Genomic DNA, 25,996 nt, shown 5'->3' with positions numbered 1-25,996 from the left:
ATATAAAAAGAAGTCTCTGGTTATAAATGTAAAGAGAAAAGCTTTGATGTTGTGTCCTTAGTCTGCCCTTCAAGTATGTGCATTCATGATTTTTTTCCATTAGAGATCGTTCCCAAGCCTTTGTCCTGCTCCCCTGCCTCGACAGGTGCATATACCAATATGCAGATATGGACTAGGAAAAGGTATAGAAGGTAATTTCCTTCCACACTGCTGAGATTAACTACCTCTGGTTTAACTTTCTTGAGCCTCACAGACTCCTTTACAGCCAGCATGCCCTGTGTGAGCCCAGCTTAAACCATTTGCTGTTAAAGTGCCATTTTAGTAATGCAGCAGATGCAAAAACATAGGAAAGATGGGGAATATCTGCAGCTAATAAAGGCAAAGGAGACAAGCTGCAGAACACTAGAATTCAAAAGGTTGGTTTTGGCTGCTGCTTGTTCTTGGCTTTTCTGCAGGATGGATTAGTAGTTTTGATAATTTAGCACAGTATAACATGTATTGTCTAATATTCAAAGGGTGAAATATTCCAGAGCTTGCACTTTTGACTTCTGGCATGTGAAATTTTAAATTTGAGAGGAAAATGTTCTGAACTGTGGTGACTTAGGTTGACCTGGTAAAGGCTTTGAAGTAGCTGGTGGTTTATTTTGTTTTATATGAGTATACCAAGCTGAATTTTTCTAAATCTGCCTTAAATTTACCTGAAACTTTTTGGACTAGTAAATGCATCAGAAATATCTTATAGGAGAAAATGTTAATATTTGGCATGAACTTTCCATCTGAAATTTCATCCTTAGCCAGACTAAAACTATTGCCAGTGAAAGCTGCCTTGGGGATATTTTAGTTCTCTGTACTGCACTCTGGGGCTTGGTTTGGTTGTTGTTGTTTGGGGTGCTTTTTAAGTAAAAGGAAGAAATGCAACAGAAAATCAGTAGACCATAGAGCTTCTGACATTTCCATGAAGAGTTTATTTCTACACTTTGTTCATCAGTTCTGGTCAAGTGATTGACCAAAGATGAACCCAAAGTTGGGACATCGGTTCTGCAGCAGTGGCTGCACCAGCACTTTGTTTATCCTGGCAAAAGCAGCTCCCTTTCCTGGCCACCTGCTCCCTCCCCATCCTGCTCTGAGCTGCTGCTGTGCCACAGGCCACCTGAAAATTAACAATTTAAAAATCACATTTTGAAACTTTATCGCTTTATTTATGACTGAATGGGAATATATTTATGTGCATAAATATTCACACTTCTAAATGTGAATCTAAAGGAAACTGGTGTAAAACCTGTAAGTGTCATAGGATATGCTCAGCTGCCAAACTGGGCTGGGGCCAATGAGAAAAAGCCTGAGTGGTAAACTCTGAAAAAAACAAAAGTCCTGGTACATTTTGCTTAACCCATTTTCCCAGTGACTTGTTCTGACCTTGAGAAAAGTCTTTGAACTGTGGAAATACTGTTCTTGTAAAATTAGCATGTGTCAATGAAGAAATAACAAAAAACTTTTAAAACTCAGCCAGTTGAGAAAATTACTTCATGTCGTAAACATTTTCACAAAGAAACCTTTGGATCTCTTTTGGGTCATTACTTGGTAAACAGTATCCGAGTCATTCAAATAAAAAAAACTGCCTGAAAGGGGCACAGTACACTCTGCAGCTTTTAAACAGCAGTGGCTGGGAAAAAGCCCCACTTCAGCATCTCAACAAGGGGTATTACACAAGTCCTAAGGTCCATTTGATTAATTCATAAATTCATGCCGTCTTTGCTTTAATTCAAAACAGAAATAAATTTGCTTGAAGCTGGAGAAATTTTCTTTGGAGGTGTATACTGTATTTTTCACATATATCATAGGACTTCTGAAATTGAAAGGGACCATGAAGCACATTGAGTGCATCTCTCTGCTCCTGGCGGGACTACCTAAAATTAAATTCTATGGCTAAAAGTATAACCCGTATATAAATGTATCTAGGTAAATATACTTACATACCTAGTAACAATGTGAGAGCTCTCCAAATTGTTAAATCCACAGAAAAGAAAGATTGCCATGAGCAATTCCCTTTTATTTAAAATAGTGTGTTAATTGGAACATCCTTGCCACTTCACGGCAGTTGTTTTGGAAGAAGTAAAATTTCAGGCAAGTTTACTGAATATATTCAATCAATTTTTCAAATTACCATTAACAGGAATATAATACAGTTTTTAAAAAAATTAAAAGGGATGTACCAAAACTAAATCATCTTGATCCATCAGGTATTAGAATTTAATCATTCACAAGTCTGCCATCATGTTCCTTTCTGTTAATAGTTGTTTTTAGGATGTTTGATAGTGGATTTTTACAGGTAACTTTGTTCAGCAGAGCCTCCCTGCGGATTTGCTCTGTGCTTGAGTGATTGCTCTGGAATTTCAGTGCCGTGGCTTACAGAACTTTGAACTGAACGTGGTGAGATATGTCTGGCAGCATATGTTGCTATGCTGATGGATTTTAGGCATCAAGATACAGCTGGGTTGGGGCTATGAGGTGAAGAGGGTTAAGCTTGTAAAATAAGCATAACAATGTGCTTACACAATAGTAGTCAAATAGTACTCACTGGAAACTCTGGAGGCATTAAGAACTATAAACTGTTGGAAGTCACATTTGCATCTCTTGAGAGTAAAGCCCCAGCAGTCTCTTGGTAAAAATTTTATTTTGCCAGAATTTCTGTTGCCTTCCTTTAACAACTAGTTCCTCAGGAGAGACACATAATTTTACTTTGCTTCGGTATTTTTTAAAATTCCTGTGCTGCATTTCTTTGGCAGGGTTAGATATCCTGCTGACTTGTAATGTAACCTCTACTGAGTCCTTGCCATTCTTCCACATGGCATTGCATGATCTGTACTGCTGGCTTCGTGTGCCCAGGAGTCAGCAAGAACTTCATCACATTGGACAAGGAGGGGCAGAGCCTTCGTAATTTATGGGGAAAGCATGGAAAGCACAAGGGCCAAGAGAAGAATTTAAAATGTAAAATCAAGGAGGAAATACTCTTACCATTTTTTTTCAGTAGAAATTGTGTTTTAAAGAGCCAAAATTAGTGTGATGGACAAAACCACAAAAAATCTGCTCTGCAGTCTGCTGTGTGGAGAGGAGTAGTGTTGAGCAAAGGGAGAAATTGTAGAATATGCCAGGACAAGAACATTGTAGACATTCCCTCCTCCAAAATCTTATTTGGAGAAGCTCTGTTGTGGAGGCATTTTTTGCTCAGTTTTTTTGGTTGGTTTGGATTTTAACTGGACCTCCTCAGAATGCAATGTCATCCACACCTGTGAACTGATCAAAAGAAATGTTAGAAAATAGAGGAAAACTAGCACCACTATCACTCTGTCATAGGTTCTTGTAACTTTAGGTGTTATTGAAACTGGCCACGAGTGTTGCCAATTACTGCTAGTAATTTCTGTTGGGTGCAGGTGACAAAACTTATCTGAATGGCTGCCAAAAGCTATTCATGGGAAGAAGCACCCAGGAGTAATTTAATCTGTGTAATCTCATATGCAGATGGTTCTGCAATCTCTGAGAGGCCTCTGACATGCAGCCAGAGTGATGCAGAAACAAAAGCAAAAAGTGTGCTAATAAAGAGAATACAAGATGTGAAACACCTTAGTGAGCCAGTCCCAATTTCCCACTTGCCCAGACCTGTACCTTGAGACCAGCACAGCACACACCCCAGGAGTTAAACATGAGCACTTTCTCTTACTGAGCTGAACTACCACCTGCACGAGGAAGGTGCTGTGGAATAACTCAGGGATAAATTGAGGTATTCCACTGTGTTTCTTTATTTCTTTTAATCCTCAAGAAGACAGTAAATGCCATTGTGCCACAACTTCTTCCTAGGAGAAACTCCTGGAAAGAAAGGTGGAGAGAGAATGTTTGTGTGGCATTATTTTATTTACCTTTACTTTCAAACTCTGTAATTATTGGGAGGATGGAGTAATTCCCACACATACAGCTGTGAGCAGTTATGAGATACCATTGAGCAGTTTGTTCAGAAGTGATTCCCTCAGAAAAAAAAAAGGCAGATTATCCAAATAGGAAGATCTCCAAACTGCCTTGCACTGTTCTCTAGTATAAGTGTGGAGATTTTGCAGTCCATGTCCAGGACTCAGTGAATCTGGGGTGTATTATTCTTTGCCTGGTGCTGCCCACTTGCAAAGCCCAAAGTATTTCCCAGAAAGTTTATGTGAGTTAAGATACAAGTGGAGGCTCTATCTGTAATTCCATTTGAGGCTACTGGTTTTGTTGTTTTGGGGGAGTTTTCTAGGGACACATAGAAAAATATTGGGCATTTTCCAACTTGTTTTTGCCTTTATCTTGGGCTGAAACAACCAGGTTTTAAATACTTCAACTTGTATGCCTCCCTCCAAAAAGAACCAGAAGCAACAAAAGTGTCAAGCAAATACCCATTCTGAACCCAATTTCCCAATGAAGGTTATGTCTGTATGCAAACATGTTGAAGTTCAGTGTTACAAGGTTACAGCACACTGCAAGATGTATAATTGACACTGCGCAGGTTTTGTGGCTTTCTCTTTATTGTCATTTTAAAAGATTGTTTTATTGACTTGTGGGCAAATCCAAAATGACCAATTGGTGAAAAATGTTTGGGCATTTATGGATGGGCCTGCCATGCCATAAGTAGTCTTCTCACTTAAAGTCAGATTTGAGAACTGCTAGAGGTGGAAGTTGCATGTGTTTTTTGTTTTGTACTAAATGTGCTTTTCAAGTTCAAAAACATGATTATTTTTTCTTTTTAATGACTGCTTTTTTAACCCTTTTACTGTATGGTTGAAACGGGAAGTGTCTGGAGCTCATCAAGGGTGCCCCATGCTCCTGGGAGGATGGGGAAAAGTTAAAAGTAGAAACAGCTGATGAGGCAGGCTGGCTCTGTAGAGAAAGCAGGAGGAAGAGAAATGGGAACATCTGTTAAAGCTATACCAGTGACTATTTTAGCTAAGTCCAGCTTGCAGTTCCTTTCTAATTCCTCATTCTTCAGTAGGTGTCACTGCTATCAGTGGCAAACACAATATAGGCCATCCTTAATGGCTCTTTTCTTGTCATTGTTTTGTTTTAAGTTACTGCAGTCTTCACTAAATGCACAAACATGCACCAGAAATAAAGATGATATTTCAAAGATCTGGAAGATCTGATTTACTCTTACAATTCCCCATTATCTTCTCACTGCTGTTCCTTCTTGGTGGGAAAATACTTGAGCCAGAGGAGTGCCAGTAGCTGTGGTGTTGTCTATGCCACCTTAGTTTCAGTAAATCCCAGCCCTACTGGCTTTTGTGCAGATTCCCACTGTCACAGAGTGGACTCAAGGGATTCATTCAACACACTCAGATTAATCTCAATCTAATGCAGTTCTTTTCTCTGCCCCACAGTGGACTTGTCAGACTTATGATAGCAGAAGAGCTTGGGAAGCATCATTATTTAAGGAAACCTAAGAATGGTCTCTTCTTTCCCTAGTAATTTCTTGTGGGCCTGATACCTCCCAGCTTTGAGAAGGAAAGAACTTTCAGAGAATTAGCCTTGGTTTGTATCTCATCAGAGCAGATGATTAATAAAAGCAGCCTGACTTTCTTAGCAGTACTGGCTTGCTGCCTCAGTCAATGGAATATATTACTGTCCATCCCTAAGAAAGCTCTAAATTTTCCTTGGAAAAGTCTTGTCCAGATTAACTGGAATAAATGTTGAGTGAATGAATTCATGCAGTGATGCAAGAAATGCTTTCCTGCAGTCCAAACAGGCATCTGAATGACCTTCATCCTGTGTTTTGTAATTAGGTCCATAAGTAGGGGTGTTTAGATGTTTAGAAAAAGGCAGTGGTTGGGGCTTTTTTCTCTCTATATGTTAGCAACTGAGAGAAAGGAGTGGAAAGCATAGAGTGCATTACAGGCTTGACTTAACATTTTATCTCCTGAGAAGATTTAAAAATTTAGCAGCAGGTACTGGAGCAGTTGATAGGAAATGTCTACAAATCCACTAGGTGTGAAAAGACTTGGACCATTACAGGAACTGAGCTAAGGGATGACTTTTGATATTGTGAAACAGAAATAAACTTGGGCTCTGAATCAAAGCAGATAATTTCTGCCTTTGTTTATATGGTATTGTATCTTTTAGATAAATTAAAATAAACAAGGCTAAGTGATAGCAATATAAAAACATGCATTTTAAATTTTTCATCCAACATTTGTTTTAGCATAAGGATTTTTGGAACTACTGTGGAGAAAAATATTTTGAACTCTTGTATGCATATATAGAAAAACATACACCAAATTATGGTTGCTATTTTCTACTTGGTTCATCTCTTGGCTTGTCCTGTGCACATCATTTGTAGATTTTAACCCTGTACAGATGTGCTTTGTCATACTTGGGAGAGAAAATATTATTGACTTACTTTACAGTAAGTTATTAATTCTAATTTCCTTAGAAGGTCAGGGTTTTTTCCCCTAGGAAAACAGACACAGCTGTAAATGAATGAAATATGATAGGTTTGAATTAATCACGCTTGCCCCAAGTTGTCATGCAGAATTGAGCTCATATTGCCCTTCTGTTAATTTAGATATACTTTAGATATCTGGTTTTAGTCAAGCCTTACTCACTGTACAAAGATATTTAGATTTTTCTTTAGTTAACAGATCATGGTCTTTAAAGTTATCTATTCACTTTAGTTCTTATTACATGGATTTTCCAGGGAATCAGTAGCTCAAACCAAGGATGTATTTCATGTATGTTAATTTGTCTTCCTCTAAATGTTTTAAGAGCTTTCAGATTTGAATTCCAGAGCCTCACCTGTGCAATTTACAGCAATCAGTGTTCCAGGATTGCATGCCACTGGTAAAAATAGAAGGAAGATCATGGATACAACTTTAGTCTGGGTTAAACTGGCACAGCTGATTTGACAACACATTTCTTGTCTTTGCATCAGACTGTGCAATAAACAGCAGTGATTTCATATTTTGTAGTTAATAATGTCCTACAAGGTGCTGTTTGTTGTACTGCAGTTGTATTGGGAGGACCCAGTTCCCAGCAGAAAAGCAGAAAAGTAGCAATGTTGATTGTTTGCTTTTTGTGACAGAGACAGGGGTGGGGTTTTCTTTTAATGAGCTTTTTGTACCATTATCACTGCTGGCCGATGTACAGCCTGTGTTTGTCATCCCCCATTCTCTCATAGCACATCACTGCTGAATAAGAAAAACTTCCAAAACTGAAAGCAAGAGTGATGTGAGGGGGAATGTGCTTGGGTCAGGACGAAGGTTTGTGTGTGGGTGCAGCACCCACAGCCCTCGGCATTCTCTGGCCCTGGGGTCTCTGAGCTGGATGTGCTGTGGGAGGGACTTTGGGTGTGCAAGGATTGTGTCTGAAATTATTGCTTTTATTTTAGCTGAGAATAACTTCATTAATGCTGCTGCAGTGAGACACTTGGATTTTTGAAATGAGGTTTCACTATAATGACTAAACTGAGTATGCAGAGGTGTTTTTCCATGATGCAATCAGAAGAAAAGCTCTTATCTCAGGCAGTTCCAGGCCCAGCTTTTTGGTCTCAGGATACTTCAGGACACTGAAATATTAAAAGACAAAACTCTTTGACATTTCCCTTCCTTTTGAGGCAGTTGTCACAGCAGGATTACACTAGATAGATGGTCTGCATGCTTCCATAAATAATGGTGCATATTTTATGCTTTGGGTGAATTTTGGACTTCAAGAATCAATTCCAACAAGAGTCTGCAGTGTAAGGTGGTCATAGCTGGCTTGGGTATTTTTTTTCTTCAAATGACAGATAAAGTACAGGTACTGCAGATGCAGAAACTATTTTACTGCTCACAATTAATTCTTGTAAAGCTGGAAGTTCAGGATGAAGCAACTTTTCACTAGATCAGTTATTCCAGGAATGGCAAAATTCAGTATCAGGAGGTGTGAAGAATATGGGAAATACATGTGGGTGGTTGAAAGTCTGAGTGTATTTGAGGGAACCAAGCTGCAGTTTGCTGTGGTCTCCCAAAGGCAGGGATGGCCCCAAGTGCCATTTGTGTCCTGGGGCTGTTTGGTGTGGGGCTGGTACCAGGCACCTGCCTGGGAAAAACCCTCTGAAGGTGTTGGTTGAGGCAGCAGTGCAGGAAAACCCTGCTGCTGGAGTTCAGTGCTGAGGAACTGAGTGCCTTGCTGTGGTACCATATTGTGCATCCCTGTGTGTTTCACATGGCATCACTGCGCGTGAAAAGAAATGGAGAGGACCTTCATCAGTTTCTTTTAGTTCAGAAATAAAATATGAAAGTCTTTTGTCAGTTTTGGCTGTCATTAATTGCTCAATTTCTTTCTTTTTATTTTTTTCTATTGCAGTTTGAGTTCATTCAGCTACAACATAAAATTGACTGCACCAGATATAAAAATGGCAAAAATCTGGATCACATTTTTTCTGCTCTTCTTATCGGTTACTATGGTGAGTCTTATGAATTTTTAAAATCACTTCCAGTTTTAACAACCCTGTAGAGAGTACCACAGAAATTATTAATATGGAAGCACAGAAAGAGCTAATTTTGTGTTCAAATGTAGCTTCTGCACAACAGGATCTTTATCTACCTTCTGTTGTCCATTAAATTCCTTTGGCAAAGGAACAGAAATAGTATTTACCTCTGCTGAATCCAGTATACTCTCTGCTGGCTCAGAGCAGTAGCAGTGGACAAGTGACACAGAGGCAGTACCCTGCAGATCCCAGGAAGAGGAGGAGGCAACTGATTGAGATTCAGAGACATCCTCAGAAATTTTAATTTCATCCCTTGTGCAACAGTGGTACAATATTTCAATCTGCAGCTTTGTTTTTCTGTGAAGCTTAGTAGCTTCCCATAAAATATTTAATTCATATTAAAAATGCACTTAAAAGGTTCAGGTTCTGGTCAAGATAAACTTTTCTAAGATTTTTTAATTTTAATAACTATCAAAGTGGATGTCTTGTCTTTTGAATAACATTCTCTATTCTGAGGGCTGACTTTATGGTTCACCAGACTACAGAGAAACCAAATAGCTCTGGACAAGCCAAATGCTTCAGTGCATAAAATATATGAAAGGTCTTTTTTCGTAAAGGATCATTTTGGGCCTGACTGAAATGTCTTTTAGACTAAACTTTGATATATTTCACTGGGTTTTAAAGAAGCTGTTCATATGCTTCTGACTGTCTCAGTGCTTTCTATGCATATTGCCATTCTTATTTACAAATCTTGCCAAGTGTTCCTACCCCACACTCATTCAAGAGACATTTATCAAGACTCAATAGTAAGAATTGCTAAATTAACCAGAAAAACATAAAATCATGTTGTCAGTAATAAGATTTGAAGATCACTATTTTTCAGAAAAATAATATTTCAAGTACACTATTTGAAAAGATTGATGTTGAAAAAGTTTATATTGGAGCTTGTACGTGGTTTGCTAAAAGAAATGTTTTTCTCCTAGTTCTTTGCCACTGCTACTCCAGCTGAGGGACATCAGAACACCTCAGTGGTCTTTGCCCAGCTGAGTGTCACACGGAATAAAATCATGACAGCACAGTATGAATGCTACCAGAAGATTATGCAAGATCCTATTCACAAGAAAGAAGGTAGAGGTTTTCCCATGAGGTTTTACTAATGCAAGTGGTCAACAGAAATTATTTCAGTAATTCAGGGTCCTTTAGGTTATATTAGTTTCTTATCTTGCTAGCAATTATTTTTCAGGTTGCAACAATATTTTCCCACTTTTTTATTATCATTACTTCGGGATGCATGAAGTAGTATGTTCTACTATCTGCCCATAGCACCACTTCTGATATAACACAAAGCTTTTCTTTCTGATGAAATAACAAAATGTTAATTTAAATAGATACCTATATCAAAAAATCGTGAGTAATTAATCTTACCACCTTATTTCATTTCATGTTGTTATTTTTCCTCTGTCTGCCTGGTCACATCTGCCTTTAAAAATTAAGTCTCTTAATCCACAGTTTCCTCTGCTCTGAGAGTTGTGCTGATGTCATTATTGCTTTTCCTGTTAAGTCACTTAGAGCTGACTCCACCTGTTGCTGTATTCACTTGGTAGCTTCTGGAAAGCCACTGAGTGGCTTTTGAGGCAAGGAAAGGTGATTGTGCTCTTCTACAAAGAGATTCTTCTCTTCCAAAATGGTTCTTTGGAAGAACTGGAGGTCAGAAATGGATACAAAGATGGTAGTGTAAGCTTAGGCCCACAGCATAGGGGGCCTCACAGCCTCAGGAGAATCTTCAGATGAGGAGGAATTACACCATGTTTGAGAACTGCAGCCTTTGAGATGGGGACATCATTAAGTCTTTAAAAGAAAACTGAAGCGAGATAATAAAAACATCTTGAGATTTGTAGAGAGGCACACAGTCATTCCTCATGCCTTTTGGGAAAGAAGCTGTTTATAAAATGCCAGCTCATTCTCAAGGGAGGTTTATTTGGGATGTTGAAATGTGTGTGAGCAATGAGGCATTGGAACAGCTCTTGAGGGACACTGAATTCCCTGTTCCTGGGGCACTTAGGGAAGTGTTTGTCCACAGTGACTGCTGCAGGCTCAGCCCAGCCTGGACAGAGCAGCTGTGCCTGCCTCCCAGCCAGGCTTTGTCACGGCTTCTGGGATGCCACTGTGTTTTCTGTCAATGAGCAGACATATGTACAGGCATGGTGTACATCCAAAATATAAATAAATAAATTCAGTAAGGCCATCTTTGAAAGCATGAAGCTCTTCGCTAAGGTACATTATTGAGTATGAATGGATTTTGGGGTTTTGCCCACCATGCTCTGGATCTGAGGTTTGTAAATTGTAGATGTGAGCCGTTTCAAGGTGAATGAGAAAAGATTTTAAAATGTGTTCAAAGAAATGTATGTATAAGGAACTATCTCTGTTAAGTGAAGTTGTAATCAACCACTGCTAAATATTTTCTCTTTTTTCTCCGTTGCTACAAACCTACCTCACCCAGTCCTACATCTTACCTTTGAAAGACCATTCTGAAGAGTTGTTTCATTCCCAGGTCTCTATCTGTTTGCAGGTCCTTACTGCAACAGGACCTGGGATGGCTGGTTGTGTTGGAGTGACGTTGCTGCTGGGACCGTGTCAGTGCAGCGCTGTCCTGACTACTTTCAGGATTTCAACCCATCAGGTATGAGTGCATTGTCTTCTACATCCACGTTATTTCTCACTGAAATGAGAGTCTGGGGCTTTGATGTCTCTTTGTTTGCCTCACTCAATACATTAATGCTCTGGGATTTCAGAAACTCAAGACCCATTATTTGCATTTTCCTCTTATCACACAGAAAAATGACAAGTTACTTATTTTCTTTTCTGAACTGTGTCCCTGAGGGATTCTGTAGATTAAGGAGTAGGAATTGAAGTTAGATCAGTTTTTTTCCTCTTGGCTTTTCTGACAGACAAGCAGAAATATTACTTACTCCTTTGCCTCAATTTAACAGCTGAAGTTCACAAAGAGTTTCCCCCACTTTTAATTACTTTCTGTTTCTGTGGGCTAAGCTTTGTGAGCACGTAAAAATGTCATGGATTTCTTTGTATTTCCCAGGATCTTTTCATACCTCTATTTGATGATAGAAATCATTGTGTTTTGAGCAATTTTCCAGTTTGATTCTTGAGCAGTTTTGCTCTTTATGTTTTCCTGCCTGCCCAATACTAATTTATAGTGGTAGGATGTTAGGCTTCACATTCCATCTTGGATGTTAAGCAAGCCATTTAAATATTTTTGTCACTTCATCTGGTAGTTCTCTAACAGTTAGTTCAATGTATTTTGGTACTTAATGGATTGGACAGGGAAAATCTATTTGTTTTCTTAAGGAAAATCACATCATCGCTCACCCTTGCCAAGCAAAAGCAACGGCCTCAAGTTTCTCAGAATTCATAGTAACAAGCAAATTCTCTCTAGTCATATTAATAAAACTGTCATTTTTTTGCCAATCTTTATTGAATACTTGACATTAGGAAAGAGAATTTCAGTGCTGATTATTGTGATATATTTTTTCACTTTTCTTCTCTTGTTTTTTTCATTCTGTCAACTTTGATTGCAGAAAAAGTTACCAAGATCTGTGATCTAAATGGGAATTGGTTTAGACACCCAGAAAGCAACAGGACGTGGACAAACTACACCCAGTGCAATAGCCATACCCATGAAAAAGTGAAGGTAGGAGAGGAATAAGTGCATGGTACCCATGTCAAGAAACTGAACTGAGAATCTTTACAAGTTTCCAAACTCAAAAGGCAGCAGAGTTGATGCAAAAACGCTTTGAGCAGTTTCCTATATATCGAAAGTAGCCTCTGTACTTGTGTAGGTCTATGTATAGATGCTATTTTTATAGACTTCAGTTTATCTGGAACATGCCCATCCCTTAAAAGATTTAGAAAAAGAAAAACAAAATCTCTAAACGACCTCTTACAGTCACTTTGTGGTATGTGAGGATACAGTAGCTAAAATTGCATATTCTTCCCCATTCCCCAGCTTTATGTCCACCAATATTCCTTATGTTTATGAAGTGTTCAGTCATGGGAAGAAACAGTAAATTGAAATTGTAAATTGGAAGAAACAGTAAATTGAAACTGTAAATACAAACCACAGACCAGGACAGGCTGTAAATTAATTTGACCCTCAGGTTAAAGGGTTCAGTAATAGCTGTGTCAAGAAATCTGACCTCTAATAGAGTTTCTAACTGCCTGCACCTTTGCTGTTGAATGCCTTAGGGTACTTACAGAAAAACCATACTGGACAAATGATGGTTACAGATAAGGCATTTTACTATTGCTTTTTCTCAAACCATGAGACTTTGATTTTGCTAATGGCAGTTTAATTCCATTAGCAGAATTTCTGTAATTCATTGATTCTTGCTAATATTAGGCTGGGGATGGAGGATATTATTCAGAAAGGAGCAGATCTATGACAAGCCCTCCTTATGAATAACGAGGTCGTTTCCCTCAGGCTGTTTTGCCAGCATATTTCAACTCTTGTCACAAATCTGAAGCCATTGTATGGAATAACAGCTCCAAAGAAAGCCTTGCTGCAGTTGTGTGTTGTTATGCTCAGCAGCATTATTTCCTCACTGTGCTGGGGAGGCTGCTGAGACACTGCACAGTAACTCTGCCTGTTGTGCATTGTTACTTCTCACTGTTAGTGCCTTCGGCTGTGCTTCCTGCTGTACCACGCTTCTGTGCCCATTCTCAATTGTGGGGCAAGCTGTAAATCCTTAAAATGCACCTCTGCATAGATTGGTCATTGAGTGAGGGGGTGATACAGGAAATGGAACTGGCATAGAATGGCTGCTGTCATTTACACATCTCCAATTTTAGCATTTTGGAATAATGCTTGATTTTTCTCACAAATCTTTCCCTTCCCAAATTTCACAATAAGTTCCACTTATACCTATTGCATTGTTGTTTGGGTTTTTTTTTTTAAGGAAGTTATCTCATTTAAAAAAGTAATTATAATTTGAAAATTTCTGGCACACATCAAGAGTCACCCTTGTGTCATCTTACAGCCTACTTAAAGCTTTACCTGTAATCCTTTTGTATTACCTCAAAAGTCAGTATATATAGCAAGCTGCAATTACTCTGTCCTAAATTGGAATGATAAATTCAGGGGATACACAGAGTTTGCAGTATGTGAGTATGTGTAATGCAAGTTGTTGTGCTTTATTGTGAGATTATAAGGTTCAACCTTAAAATCTTCATTTCCTTATGTGCCAAATGATAACCTTACATTTAATGCAGCAGGGTTTTTTTGCAAGGCAGATTTCATGACCGGAAGCAAAGGCTTGTTACTTTCTGATAAAACTAATTAATTAGTTAATATATTAGCTACAAGAATTGATGATAACATGAACATATTCCAAATATTAAATCACCAGTTCCTTTTTCTTTACTTTTTCTATCTACCCAGATTTTCATAATTCTGTAATTGGCAGTAGGCTTATTTAACATAAGATAATAGTGAAACATAATTATGACTATTTAATATAGTAGTCTTCACTATTTTTGAGTCATTGTCAATTTTTTTCATGCCCTTCCTGAAATGCTCAATAAAAACCGAATTTCCAGTGCCATAATCATAGCTCATTTTGAAGGAAGCATCTTTAAATGCTGAGAAAAAAAAATCTGTGGGGAAAAAATTATATAAATTGACACAGAAAGCATGTGCTTGGGAGTTGTGTTAAGAGAGGGATCAAGCCTCAGACAGCAATGCACCCAGTACAGGACCTCAAATAGATTTATATGAATACTCAGAAAAAAAAGCATGGCACTGTATATTGGAAACTTGGTGTTTTAAATGGTAAATTTTAGTGATTTCTTCAATTAATCTGCTGTGTTCCCTATGGAGGGAGATCTCAGTAGGATGTTGTTTGGCAGGATTCTGGACTTGTTCCATCGTTCCTTGAAATGGCTTTGGGTTTTATTTCTTATTAGTGTTATAGTCACTTTAACTGCAAGAGGAGCTGTGTAAATATGTGCTTTATCAGCAGTAGCTCTGTCTGAATCACTTGGCTTTGTTTTTGTGTTGCAGACTGCTCTGAACTTGTATTACTTGGCCATCATCGGACACGGTCTTTCAATTGTATCCCTTCTGATTTCTCTTGGCATATTCTTTTATTTTAAGTAAGTATGCTTCAAATCCTTCATCAAATCCCAGTGGTGGCCACAGTCCTGCTTTCAGTGCTTTGGAACACCAGCCATCCAAATGAAGTTAGATGGAGAGGGAAGGTGGAGAAAGCCAGTATGTAGGTTTGCTGTTGGACTTTATATTGTAACAAAAATTGAAGTATCTTTTCTCAGAAACCTAAAATCAAAAACCTGCAACCCAAAACTGTAGAATACCTTGAAAATAGGAAATGGGAAAATGTTTGTTCATTTTAAGTTTGTGATGTCTGGGTTTTTTAGTGATAAGCTACAGTATGGTTACTAGGAATTGGACTCCATCCTTGTGGGTCCCTTCCAGGTCCGGATGTTCTATGATTCTGTGTTATGCCAAGCATCAACTGAACTGAAGAGCAAGTCAAACCAAAATAGTGCTGACATTTGATAGGTACAGTAACTTTCCAAAGTGGTACTTACAAAATATGACAACTGTAAGGGAAGTAAGGCTAAGAGCTACAGTAGAAATGGAAATAATAAAAATAATCCCATTTTTTTATTCCCAGTATTGTGTATGAGAGGCTTGTCATCTGCTGACTAACAGTTATGATGTCACCTTCTTGAAAGGAAGTTTGAGCAGTGTGTCACACTGTCCCCAACAGCTCATAATAGACTACACAAGCCTTTTAAAATTGTCTTATTACTTCATATTTGGTGAACTTTCTTTCCTTCCCTATGAAAGGCTCCTTTTCTTGTCCTTTAAGAAGCTGCTGAGGGCTGGTGGGAAGGTGAAGCCAGGAGTGCTGCCACATGAGCAGAGCTGAGAAAGACAAGTTGTTCCCTGTGCCAGCTGCTGCCGTGCCCAGTGTGTGCTGCCCCTGCCAGCCTGGTTTAATCATTCCATAAACACCTTCTCCTTGGCAATGCACATCTACTCCTCACACTCACCTACTCCTGCCCCTGGACCCTGCTGCCTCACTCCAGCTTCCATTTCCTCCTGACATTTAAACAGGAATAGCACACTGCCCATGGATGCTGCTTCTCTCATGCTGTGGGCTTTGATTAGTGGAGGCAGCTGATAGCTGATTTTAAAAAAGTTCTTTAAAGCACATCTGGCTGAAAGCAGTGCCTCCACTTTAGCTGTGCATTTTTCCCCAGGTTTCCACAGCATTTCTGCAAATCCCCAACAAACAGGAGTGTTTCAGCTTTGTAGCTCTTTCTTTTGAAACCCAGTATTCAAGATGACATTTCAGCTTTTTCTGATCTTGTTTCATAAAGGAAAATGCACATAATTGTTATTTCATCTTTGCTTGCAGCACTTAGTGCAAAAGCAGGTGATCTGCTGTGCTGCCATCCTGTGTCGTGTTTGTCTCACCATCCAGGGATTTTCTTCTCTGGAAGCAGGATCATCCTTCCTCAGAGAACTGCATGGAGTGAATCCAGACCCACAAACCACATTTTCTAGACCGTGGTTGTGTTGGGATATAAAAGGAAATTACAAAATTCAAAGGAAGTTAAAGAAAGTCCTCTGCAAGCTGTTCTCTTGGGATGTACAGTTCCTCTAAAGTATTTTTAGTAGCAGAAGGGTATTTAAGGACCTAGATTAATACCACGATGTATTATGTATCACTAAGGCTTGGATAATTATTCATAGCTTTAACAGGTGGACTTTTTTTTCTATTGTGGGGGGTGTCTTTGAATTTGTCATTTCCAAAACTTTTATTCTGTAAGTCAACTGACAGTTTCCAGACAACATTTGCTGGATTTCTGATCATTAGGATATCTTTAGATTTGTCTAGAAATTTGAAACTTTTCCCCAAAGGAAATAAAAACTGTTTGGGATTTGAATTATTTTTTAAGACTAAAATTTTTCTGCATTTTATATTTGCATTTTAAATTTTATTTTTTCTTTGGAATATTTTCTCCTTGGAAATACTTGTCCAGCTTGTGACTTGTGTTCCCTAAGTGCACTGGAGTTTTTGCTTTAACAGAATGAAATGGGTCATAAACTTGGAAGTCTGAAAGTCTCTGAAAACTCAACTATGGGACATAAAAGTAACTCCTTGCAGTGTCTCTGCTTTCTCATTCTGTTACATACTTGAGATCATGCACGTGTTGCAAATGTTAAAATAATTATATGGTTTTCATAAAGGATGAAAAAGAAGGCAAAAGGATATTTTTAAAAGCAGTGATTTAGGATAAAGGGGAGCTAGTTTCAAATACGCCCCCACCCCTCCCAACAAAATTCAAAGCAGCCAAAAAAAGACCCAAACAAACCCACCTGAAATAAAGGAGCTGTTGATCAAGTGTCATGTCAAATCCCACGACAGCAGTCACAGAGGAGAGCAGGACTCTGCAAAAGAGAGAGTAGCAAAGCACTGATCATTGGATTGTTTTGGAGACAGGAGCTCCCCAAGTCACTCAGTTAATGTCATCTGAACAGGTAATTCCCCTCAGGTGTGTGTGTGGAGCTCACTGGTTTGAGTTTTGCAGTATTGAAATACCTTAAAAACTTCAATCTCAAACCCACTTAGGGGCTTTTGAAAATGTCATCCCTTTTTCTTTTGGAGAAATATTGGAGAAATTAATTTTTCCTTAATTCCCAGGATATACAGGAGCCAAAAAAAGGGAAATAGTAATTTAGTAGGAAGTCTGTTTTTATTTTACTACACGTGGTTTGATTGAAGGGTTGGTCATTCAAATGTACTTAGATCATAAATATGAGAATTAAGTGATTAAAGGATATTATGTCATTAAGAAAAACAGTCAGAAAAAAAGGAATATAGGAAGGATAACAGAAGAGGGAGGGTGCGGAAGCTTAGGAAAAAATTTTTATTACCAAAAACAGTCTTAGTTTTTAAATGTCATCAGTCTTGCTTTCTGTTTCTTGTCCGGTGATCCTTTCAATCCTTTCATGCATGGGTGGAGGTGGGTGTGGATGGGTGTGTTTGAATATTCAACAGGAACAGCTGCGGGATGACCCGGAGAGATGGCCCCATTAGCTGTACGTGCTCTTCCTTGCCTGAGCCTTGAGCCTTAACAATAAGCAGACAGAATTCCAGAGTTTTTCAGGACTTGTTTACACAAAGCCCTTTGCTGGAATCTAGTATTGTCTCTCTTTTCATATATAAACCATACAGGGGAAGAACATATAAAAATACACTTTCAAAGAATGTGAGACACTGCGTATTATAACAATTGAAGTTTATCCATTTGGGGCATTAAGACAAGACTCAAATAAAATCTTAAAGAGCCTAATGGAAAATATTTTTTCCTCAAATTCATATGCAACCCTGTTTTCCATATTTTGGAGGCTTTCTTTTGTATTTTCTTCAGCCAAATGACACGTGGCAGCCAAAGTTTTCTGTAGGTCCCTTTTAATGGCAGCACTGGTTTCTAAAAGGGTTTCCTTCCCCTGTTTTTAGTGCCTTGTGCTCAGACTGTCCCAGGGCTTGCAGTGTGTGCTGTGAGCTCAGGGATCTGTGGGTGCTTTGTACTCTGCCCTGGGAGAGCTGCAAAGGATGCAGCCCAGATCTGCCCTATGGCCAGGCTTATGGGGCTGCTCTTTTTTTCCTTTGGGTCTTTGATTGTTGTTTCATCTGTCAGCACTTTTCAATACATTCCTCCAGCCTTTGTGAAGATTCCATATCTACATTTCTCTGAAGAAATGTAAAGGTTTTCCTTCTGTCCTCTCAAATTAAAAATAAATGGCCAATATACCTCCTTTATCTTTTCTTCCAGGCGTGCTATTTGAAGAGGCCAGAAAACTTGATTTATTTTTTTTCCCCTTGGGTGACAGTTTAGACATGTCCTCTGCTGCTCTTTAGAATATTTCTGATTTCTCTCAGTGGCATGTGTGTAAGTGATAGATGCCAGGGGAGATTTGCATTATTTTGCTTGTTTAGATGTTTCTCTAGCTTTAGGCTGCAGGAAGAAAAATGACAAGGATATGATAACAGGAATTACCTTCAAAAGATCTGAACAGATTTGGGTAAATGGAAACAGGATAAGAAAGCTTGATCAAGCACAGGCGTGATAGGTGCTTGGGAAAGGTAAATCCATAGAATAGGTAATTGGAAAATTCTTCAATACTAACCAAAAAAAGAATACATGATCTGAAAATTATTATCAGCATTTAAATAATTTTCAGCTGGCCACTGCAAAGGAGATCATTCACTATAAACATATTGGATCTAAATGTTCATGCTTTCTTGCTTTTGGTGTATTAAATTTGCTCTGGACCTGAAGAAAGGGTTGATGTAAGACTTGTTAGTAAAATCAAAAGCTTTTCAAAATGTCAGAGCTGTCCCCAAGTACACATAGTTGTCCTCCCATGTACTCATTTGTTCTTGTTTCTCTTTTCTAGGAGCTTGAGTTGCCAAAGGATTACCCTGCATAAAAATCTGTTTTTCTCTTTTGTTTGCAACTCTGTTGTAACAATCATTTCACTGACAGCCGTTGCCAACAACCAGGAATTAGTTGCAACTAACCCAGTAAGTGAAAGCGTGTTTGCCTTGTTGGTTTGGTGGCTGGGGCAGCTCAGCAGAGGTGGGAGCTGCACAGCTGATGGAATGCTGTGTGTGGCGAGCTTTCAGCGTTCCTGACGCCGCCTGACGAAGCACAGCAGATGTCTCACAGAGCCTGGGACGTTGCACACTCGGGGTTGTGAAATAGTGAAAGTGTTTGAAGGGACTGAGCTGACTGAGCGCCTCTTCCCAGCTCCGCAGAGTCGCTTTTGCCCTGAAACAACTGCAGGAAAGCCTATTCTAGATGGTGGCAGGGAGGCTGACGGCTGAATTCACCAAGGAAGGGCAGGAAAAAGGTTTTGCCAGGCATTTTAGATCTGTCTGCCCTTCCTCATGGCTTTAACTTGGCCATCTTCAGTTAAAATAACAATTTATTTTTGCAATACAAGCGTCTAAAGCTGAAGTACACAAACAAACAAATCCCTAGTTCTGACCTTATGGTTATTTAGATGTTGAAGATAAATCTTAATTCTATGAAAGTTAAGGTAAAACTCCAGAAGCTGAATTAGGTAAAAAGGTAATTTCCTTTTCTCCTGTAGAAGCTGTCATCAATGTGCTGGAAAACACACCTGAGATAGGTGCTAATAAATCATCATCAAGTGAGTTAGGTAGCAGAAAATGGTAAAACAATATTGGATTTTGGTTTGTTTTAAGCCAAGTGGCAGAAATAGAACAATCAAACAGGCAACAATACTGGAAGGAGGGGAGAAAAAAAGGATTTAATGTGACCAATTCTGCATGTTAGCTGTTGCTCCTTGTTCACAACCTCACATTTTAGACTTCCCAATAAATTATATTCTAACATTTGAACTGCAGAATATACTTTGAATGAAGCTAAATACAAATAAATGCCAGGCTTCACCAGAACCTACTGGAAACTCTTGGTCCCTAGGTGCAGTTATGAGTAAGTTAAAACTGGAAGTACTGTAAACATTTTAAAAACATGAATTGTTCTCTGGGGTAGTGATATGTTATGGTAAAACTGAGAGGAGATTTACCCACATCAAAGTACATTTCTTGTGAGGTCACTATCAGATAATTCAAGGGTTTGGAATGGTTAAGTGTGGCAAGGTTTGCAATAAGGCAAAATAACAGCATTCTACCACACTTGAGAATCTCAAGGTCCTTTTGCATGAATAATAAAAATCCAGTCTTAGTTATTAGTTTTATGTCACCATGAAGCTGGGATTGTAATACCATAAAAATTCTATTTTAAAAAGTAAAGTAAATAAATACATAGTTGTAGTGGAAAACAGAATAAACATTACCTCGAGCGGTATTTTTTCCACTTTGCAAATAAAGCTCTGAGATTTCTGCAAATTAAAAATTTATATTATACTCTGCTTTTTTCTTTTCCTGCAGGTTAGTTGCAAAGTGTCACAGTTCATCTACCTGTACCTGATGGGTTGCAACTACTTTTGGATGCTGTGTGAAGGCATTTACCTGCACACTTTGATTGTGGTGGCTGTGTTTGCTGAGAAGCAGCACTTGATGTGGTATTACCTTCTTGGCTGGGGTATGTGATTTCAGCTTGTGTATTTTCGTGTCAATGCAGCCTCTTCCTCCTTCAAACAGCTGTACCTTTGCCTCTCTGAGCTGTAGCTTTGACTGACAGTGGCACACCCCGATTCTTTGTCTGTAGTGTTTTAACAAGCTTAGAAATATTAATGTAGGAAGCTGTGTGTACCTCTGCTGAGAGAGAGATTATGCATTTCTGGAGTCAGGAAGTGACTCCTCCTTTGGATAGAGAAAATAGTCTCCTATTATAAAAAAGACCTTAAGAAGTAATTATTCATTGTTCCTCACCTCAAAGATGTTTATTCAGGAATGAATGTTTGTTTTCAGAGAAGTCTCTCCGTGCCGAGGGTGGACAGTCAGAACTGAGTTAGACATGGCTGAGGATTTATTTTTCCAGCAGTTCCATTTGACCTATGCTGTTCACTAAGCAAACACAGAATAGCTGTAACTGAAGATCTCAAGTAGTATCAATATCAAAACTAATAAGCCAAGCCTGCTCACTTCAGCTAATGCACAAGGGCTTATTCACACAGTGGAAGTGAAGGCTCTGGCAGCCTGGCTGCATTGCACACTCAGCTCCAATGGGACTTGGTACCTGGGTCACTGTCCCACTGCAGGCACAGCTGAGGTCTGGCTGGAAGGTCTCAGGGGCTCAGCAGCTCCTGAAGGTCAGGTACCACCAGGGCTCCAGGTGACTTATTTGCTTATTCTTTTTAATTTTTTTCATTTACCTTCATTTCCTCAGTCTAATTTCAAAGTTGTTTTCTGAATACAGCAAGGAATTGACACTTTGTCCTCGTATCAATGAGAACATGCTCACCATGGTCATGCTGTTAAAACTGTGCTCATGTATGCAACCACCATTTTAATATTACCTTCCTATTTGGTGTTACTGCAGATTGAAAAGCAGCTGGGTTAATGGAGATCACTTGTTATGTTCTAAAAAGTGAAAAGTTGATTTGCCTTTCCTGTGTGTTGTTGTGGATTTCCTGGCAAGTCAGTGGGAATAAGGTTTCACACAGCCCTCAGAAAGAAAGATAAGAAAAGAAAGTTTAAATTGGTCCATGTTAGTTTATTTTTTCTGCAGGTATATAGTTTGGGTGAGGTGAAAATACAGAAGATTGCAAGTTTACTTAGTTATTAAACAGGCTTTACTAATGGAGAAAATACTGTGGTTTTTTTCTCCACAGGTTTTCCACTGATCCCTGCCTGCATACATGCTGTTGCAAGAAGTTTATATTACAATGACAAGTAAGTAGCTTCAACTTGCTTTGCAAAACTTTTATATTTTCCTTAAGGTAAAAAATAACCCAAATCTAATAAATGCATTTTTTTTCCCCTGCTTGTTTTCTGAAGTTGTTGGATCAGCTCTGATACTCATCTGCTTTACATCATCCATGGCCCTATCTGTGCTGCTCTCTTGGTAAGCATTTTTCAAATAATATTTTGTTTTCTTGTTTGTTTTCTGGCTACTCCTGATGGACTTTCAAAGGTAAGAGCTTTAAGCTAGCATTTAGAGGTCACTGTCACTTGTGAGTCTGCTGCTTAACCCAGCCTCAGACACAAGATGCAAGTCTTGCCCTGGTTAAGGATCTGTGCCTCTGGTCCTTCGAGAAACTCAGGGTTTTGTTGATTATCATTCCACTCAAATGCTAGAGACAAGGAAGGACTAAACCTTACCTGGAGTACTGGAGGGGAATTTAAAATCCTTTCTTTAGCCCCTCATGCCCAGACTAATTGCCAGGTGGACCCTGCTAGAAGCCTCATTGTGTCACTGTGCTGTGGCCACCAGACTGTCTGAGCTTCAGGGAGAGGGGTTTGGACTCCAGGACTGGCTGTGGTGGGAATATGGGATGGAGAGAAACTAGAGCAGGCACTTTGTGAGAGAACCAGTGCAAATGGTTCTGTCAGTACCTGTGACTGCCCCTGTCCTCATACTAATTTAGCACTGTCTGCTTTGGCCACTGGGGTATTGCAGCTCCTCTGCTTCTGGAGTGCTCATGAAATCTTAGAGCACAGTGTTCTGTCTGACACCCCAGGTTAATGCCAGCTCTGTTCAGTGCTCACTACTATATCAAATTCCAGGTAACTGAGGACATTACTGCATAAAAATCTATCTTGTGTGTCAGTTACATTGGGACTGGATTTACCCTACGAAATTCAGTCAGCAGATTGTTGCTAAATAGAAATAGGTGTGTACTTAAACAACTATCTGCATAATGAGCATAATTAGCATAGAGGCAATCCATATGTGATTAGCCCCTGACTGTGTATGACAGTCATTTGTTTTATTGTAACAGAAACCTCGAGCTGATCTGGCCAAACTGCTGGGTCCATGGCTGCTGAGTTTTCTTCCTGCTTTTCAGTTCACAAAAAGAAGTTGATTAAGAATGAAAACCTTAAGTAATTTTATGGAAAGATTTCAGTTTCTGATCTACAATTTCCTCTTCTGTTAACTTAATAAATACCCATGGAGGGCATTCTGTGTGTAGAGAATTCTCTCAGAAGACCACTGTATAAATCCTGAGATTCTTGTGACTCCCTTTTTCATCCACCATGAAGTTAACTAGTGAACTTAAATGTTGCAGACTGTGATGATACCATGGCACCCCTGAGCCCCTCTGTGTGGGCAGCCAGAGCAATGCCCATGAAGTTATTGAGAGCTGTGGCTCTTGGGGTGTGAATTATTGCTGGTAATCTCTTGTCCTGGCAGTCAGGTCTGCTCTATCTGTTCATGTAAGGATCTACTGTGCCCTAATCTGTAAACTTAAACCCAGTTCTAAGTCCTTTCAGTTTTTATTCTCTCTACTTTACACAAAAGATGGAACCTTGTTTTCACAGAAAAGTATAGGGTGGGGTTTTTTGTGGGTTGTTACTTCTATTGCTCTGGTCTCTTCACAGATATATCATTTAAGTAAAGCTCTTTCAAGCCAAACGATAATTTGTATTAGGATTTGTTTTAAATAGCAATGTAAAAATTTGTGTAAAAGCTGTAACACTGTACTGTCTTCCATTAAGTGACCTCATTTTAGGATGTAAGGTCATTTTTTCTCCTCCTAAGCAGTGGCCTCAACAAAATCACACTGCAAGTGGCCAGACTCCTGTGGGATTCTAATGTACTGGATCTGTCCCAAATGATCAAGTCTTGTTTCTATTCAAGGCCACATTCAGAATGTTCTTTGATTTTACTGGAGGCATAATAGTCATCACTGTGGGGTTGATCTGGGTAGAGTCCTTGTCCATCCTCTTTGCAATTTACAACTTTGTTCACCTTTGATATTCTTTTATTTTTCATGACCCAACTGAAAGTGTTTCTCTTGTGTTTTTCTTGCCTCACTACAATCATAAATTTATTTGAAAATCATGCAGGAATCACAGATTAAACTGCACATCTTGCCTGTAATGTGAATGTACTTTAAAGGAGTTGCTTTCCTTTCTGACAGGGAAAAAAAAGATATTTTCCTTTCAATTCAGAAAAGACAAGGCAGGGCTAAAGATATTAGATTAAATGCATGTGTTTAGGCTTTGTGAACAGAACCCTCATTTGCTTAAGCAGCTTGCTTGCCAGATACAATTTCCACACTTTACTAAGCATGACCTGCTTTAGTAGACATTTAAGCAACAACATTAAACTGCAAATTAAATAACGAGGGGGAAGACACTGTTTCTATTTGCAGGAGCAGATCTCAAAGAACGTGAAGGGGACTGTCAAGTGAGTGCCAGGGAGAATTGGCAGAAATCAATGGGAATTTAACTCTTGTACATCACTGAAAATCCTACAATTACATAAAGTTTAAAACAACGCTGCTTTTATGGTCCCTGTTGTTACATAACTGTGGTCAGTTCTTCTGCCAAAGAAACAGGAGCAGACATAGGTTGCACTTTGATTGGAATTGTCTTCAACTCACCATTAAATTACAGCTGTCTGCCTAAGCAATCAAAATTAAAGAAACAGAGTGGGAACGAGACAGTAGAGAGTGATGTTAGTTTTCATGCTAGACAAATACTGATCAAAATTGAGGGGGGAAGGGTAAAGGAATTGGTTTGCACTTTAGTGAAAGCAGTCATGATTTCTGTGTCTACTTCAGATGCGCCAGTGCTCTTGTGGTTTTGTTTGTTTGGGTGCCATTGGATTATTTAGTTATGCCATTGTTTATGTAAATATTGTTAGAGGGATGTTCCTTTCTCCTTGTAATAATATTCTGTATTAGTGTCTCAGTCTGACAGAGCATTACAGATGCCAGTTCTGAGTGAAGGTGTGCTAGAAGGACATTCAGGTGCTCCCCGCTTTGCCTTTCATGTCCTTGTATTTAATGACTTTAAGCTGAAATCTGTGCCAGGCTTAGGAGTTTAGAAGTTGATTACTCAGTTGTGTCCAAGCAGGCAAAGACATGGAGCTGCACAACTGCATTAAAAGTCAAACAAAAACTACCAACTCATATCTAAGAATATCTGAGTGCCTCAAGTGAGAATGATCTGTTTATATCATCCTAAGGAAGAATTGAAACAGAATGTAAACCTACAAGGATTACTGCACTATTTAGTGCAAACTCAGCATGGAGGGAAATAGAAATATCATCTGAGGAGAGTTTAATCAAAAACTGCAGCCCCTATTGACTTAGGAACTCAGCTTCATTTCACTGCCACTCTTAAGCCAGAACCTAAACGCTCCTAAGTTTCTAGTATAAGCACCAACACATTTTTTTTATCTAGGATTGCCTTCTCTGCCTGTTTCTATTTTTGCTCAGTTGCCCTGTTCAGTTTTCAGGTCACTGTGGGGCTGTTGCTGTTTCACTCTGTGTTCATTGTGCAGTTAGCACAACAGAGCTCCTTTGGGCTTTTCAAAACCATCACAGTCAATTTGATGATAATGTGCATGCAAGGAGTTCCACTGCCCTACTTTTGCTTAAATGTAAAAATCTACTCAGCACCTCACTTAAAACCAGGACCTGTTTTCATTACTTTAATTAAAAATTCAGTTCATCCCAATTTCTCTCTTGCTTTCTGACAGAAGAGATATTCATCAAAAATTGGTGCTACACACTTGTACTGACACTCAACCTGTTCTACTCAGCTCTGCCCTCTGCTTTGCCTCCTCCAGCTTTCTGTTTGCCCTTCTAGCAATTTGCAAACTCTTTGCCTGCTTGATTTTATGCATTTTGGTTTGAGTAGGTGAAACAAATAGAAAAACTCTGTGCATATTGTAAAAGAAGCAGCTATTTATGCTTGGCTGCTACAACTTTCATCTCCAGTTAGCACTTAAGGATAGTGTTATAGGAATTGGCCGTGCTACCAAAACATGAGAGGGCAGAAAACTCAGTGTTTGAGA

At 39.0% G+C, this 25,996-nt stretch overlaps 1 protein-coding gene across 3 annotated transcripts in view; it reads left to right on the top strand.

Moving 5' to 3' along the window:
• Positions 1–25,996, top strand: part of CALCRL (calcitonin receptor like receptor) — a 62,628-nt gene that overhangs the window by 27,165 nt on the left and 9,467 nt on the right. For all 3 annotated transcript variants that reach the window (XM_033064949.2, XM_033064947.1, XM_033064948.1), the window contains exons 2-10: positions 8,359–8,458; positions 9,466–9,610; positions 11,052–11,162; positions 12,076–12,188; positions 14,556–14,647; positions 18,990–19,116; positions 20,512–20,665; positions 21,858–21,918; positions 22,024–22,090. In XM_033064949.2, the coding sequence (XP_032920840.1) occupies positions 8,408–8,458; positions 9,466–9,610; positions 11,052–11,162; positions 12,076–12,188; positions 14,556–14,647; positions 18,990–19,116; positions 20,512–20,665; positions 21,858–21,918; positions 22,024–22,090 (921 nt within the window). In that variant the 5' untranslated portion in view covers positions 8,359–8,407. The remainder of the gene's footprint in view (positions 1–8,358; positions 8,459–9,465; positions 9,611–11,051; positions 11,163–12,075; positions 12,189–14,555; positions 14,648–18,989; positions 19,117–20,511; positions 20,666–21,857; positions 21,919–22,023; positions 22,091–25,996) is intronic.

The sequence above is a fragment of the Catharus ustulatus genome, chromosome 7, assembly GCF_009819885.2.
Source record: "Catharus ustulatus isolate bCatUst1 chromosome 7, bCatUst1.pri.v2, whole genome shotgun sequence".
Classification (NCBI taxonomy): domain Eukaryota; kingdom Metazoa; phylum Chordata; class Aves; order Passeriformes; family Turdidae; genus Catharus; species Catharus ustulatus.
This window is presented reverse-complemented; position numbering and strand designations above follow the sequence as displayed.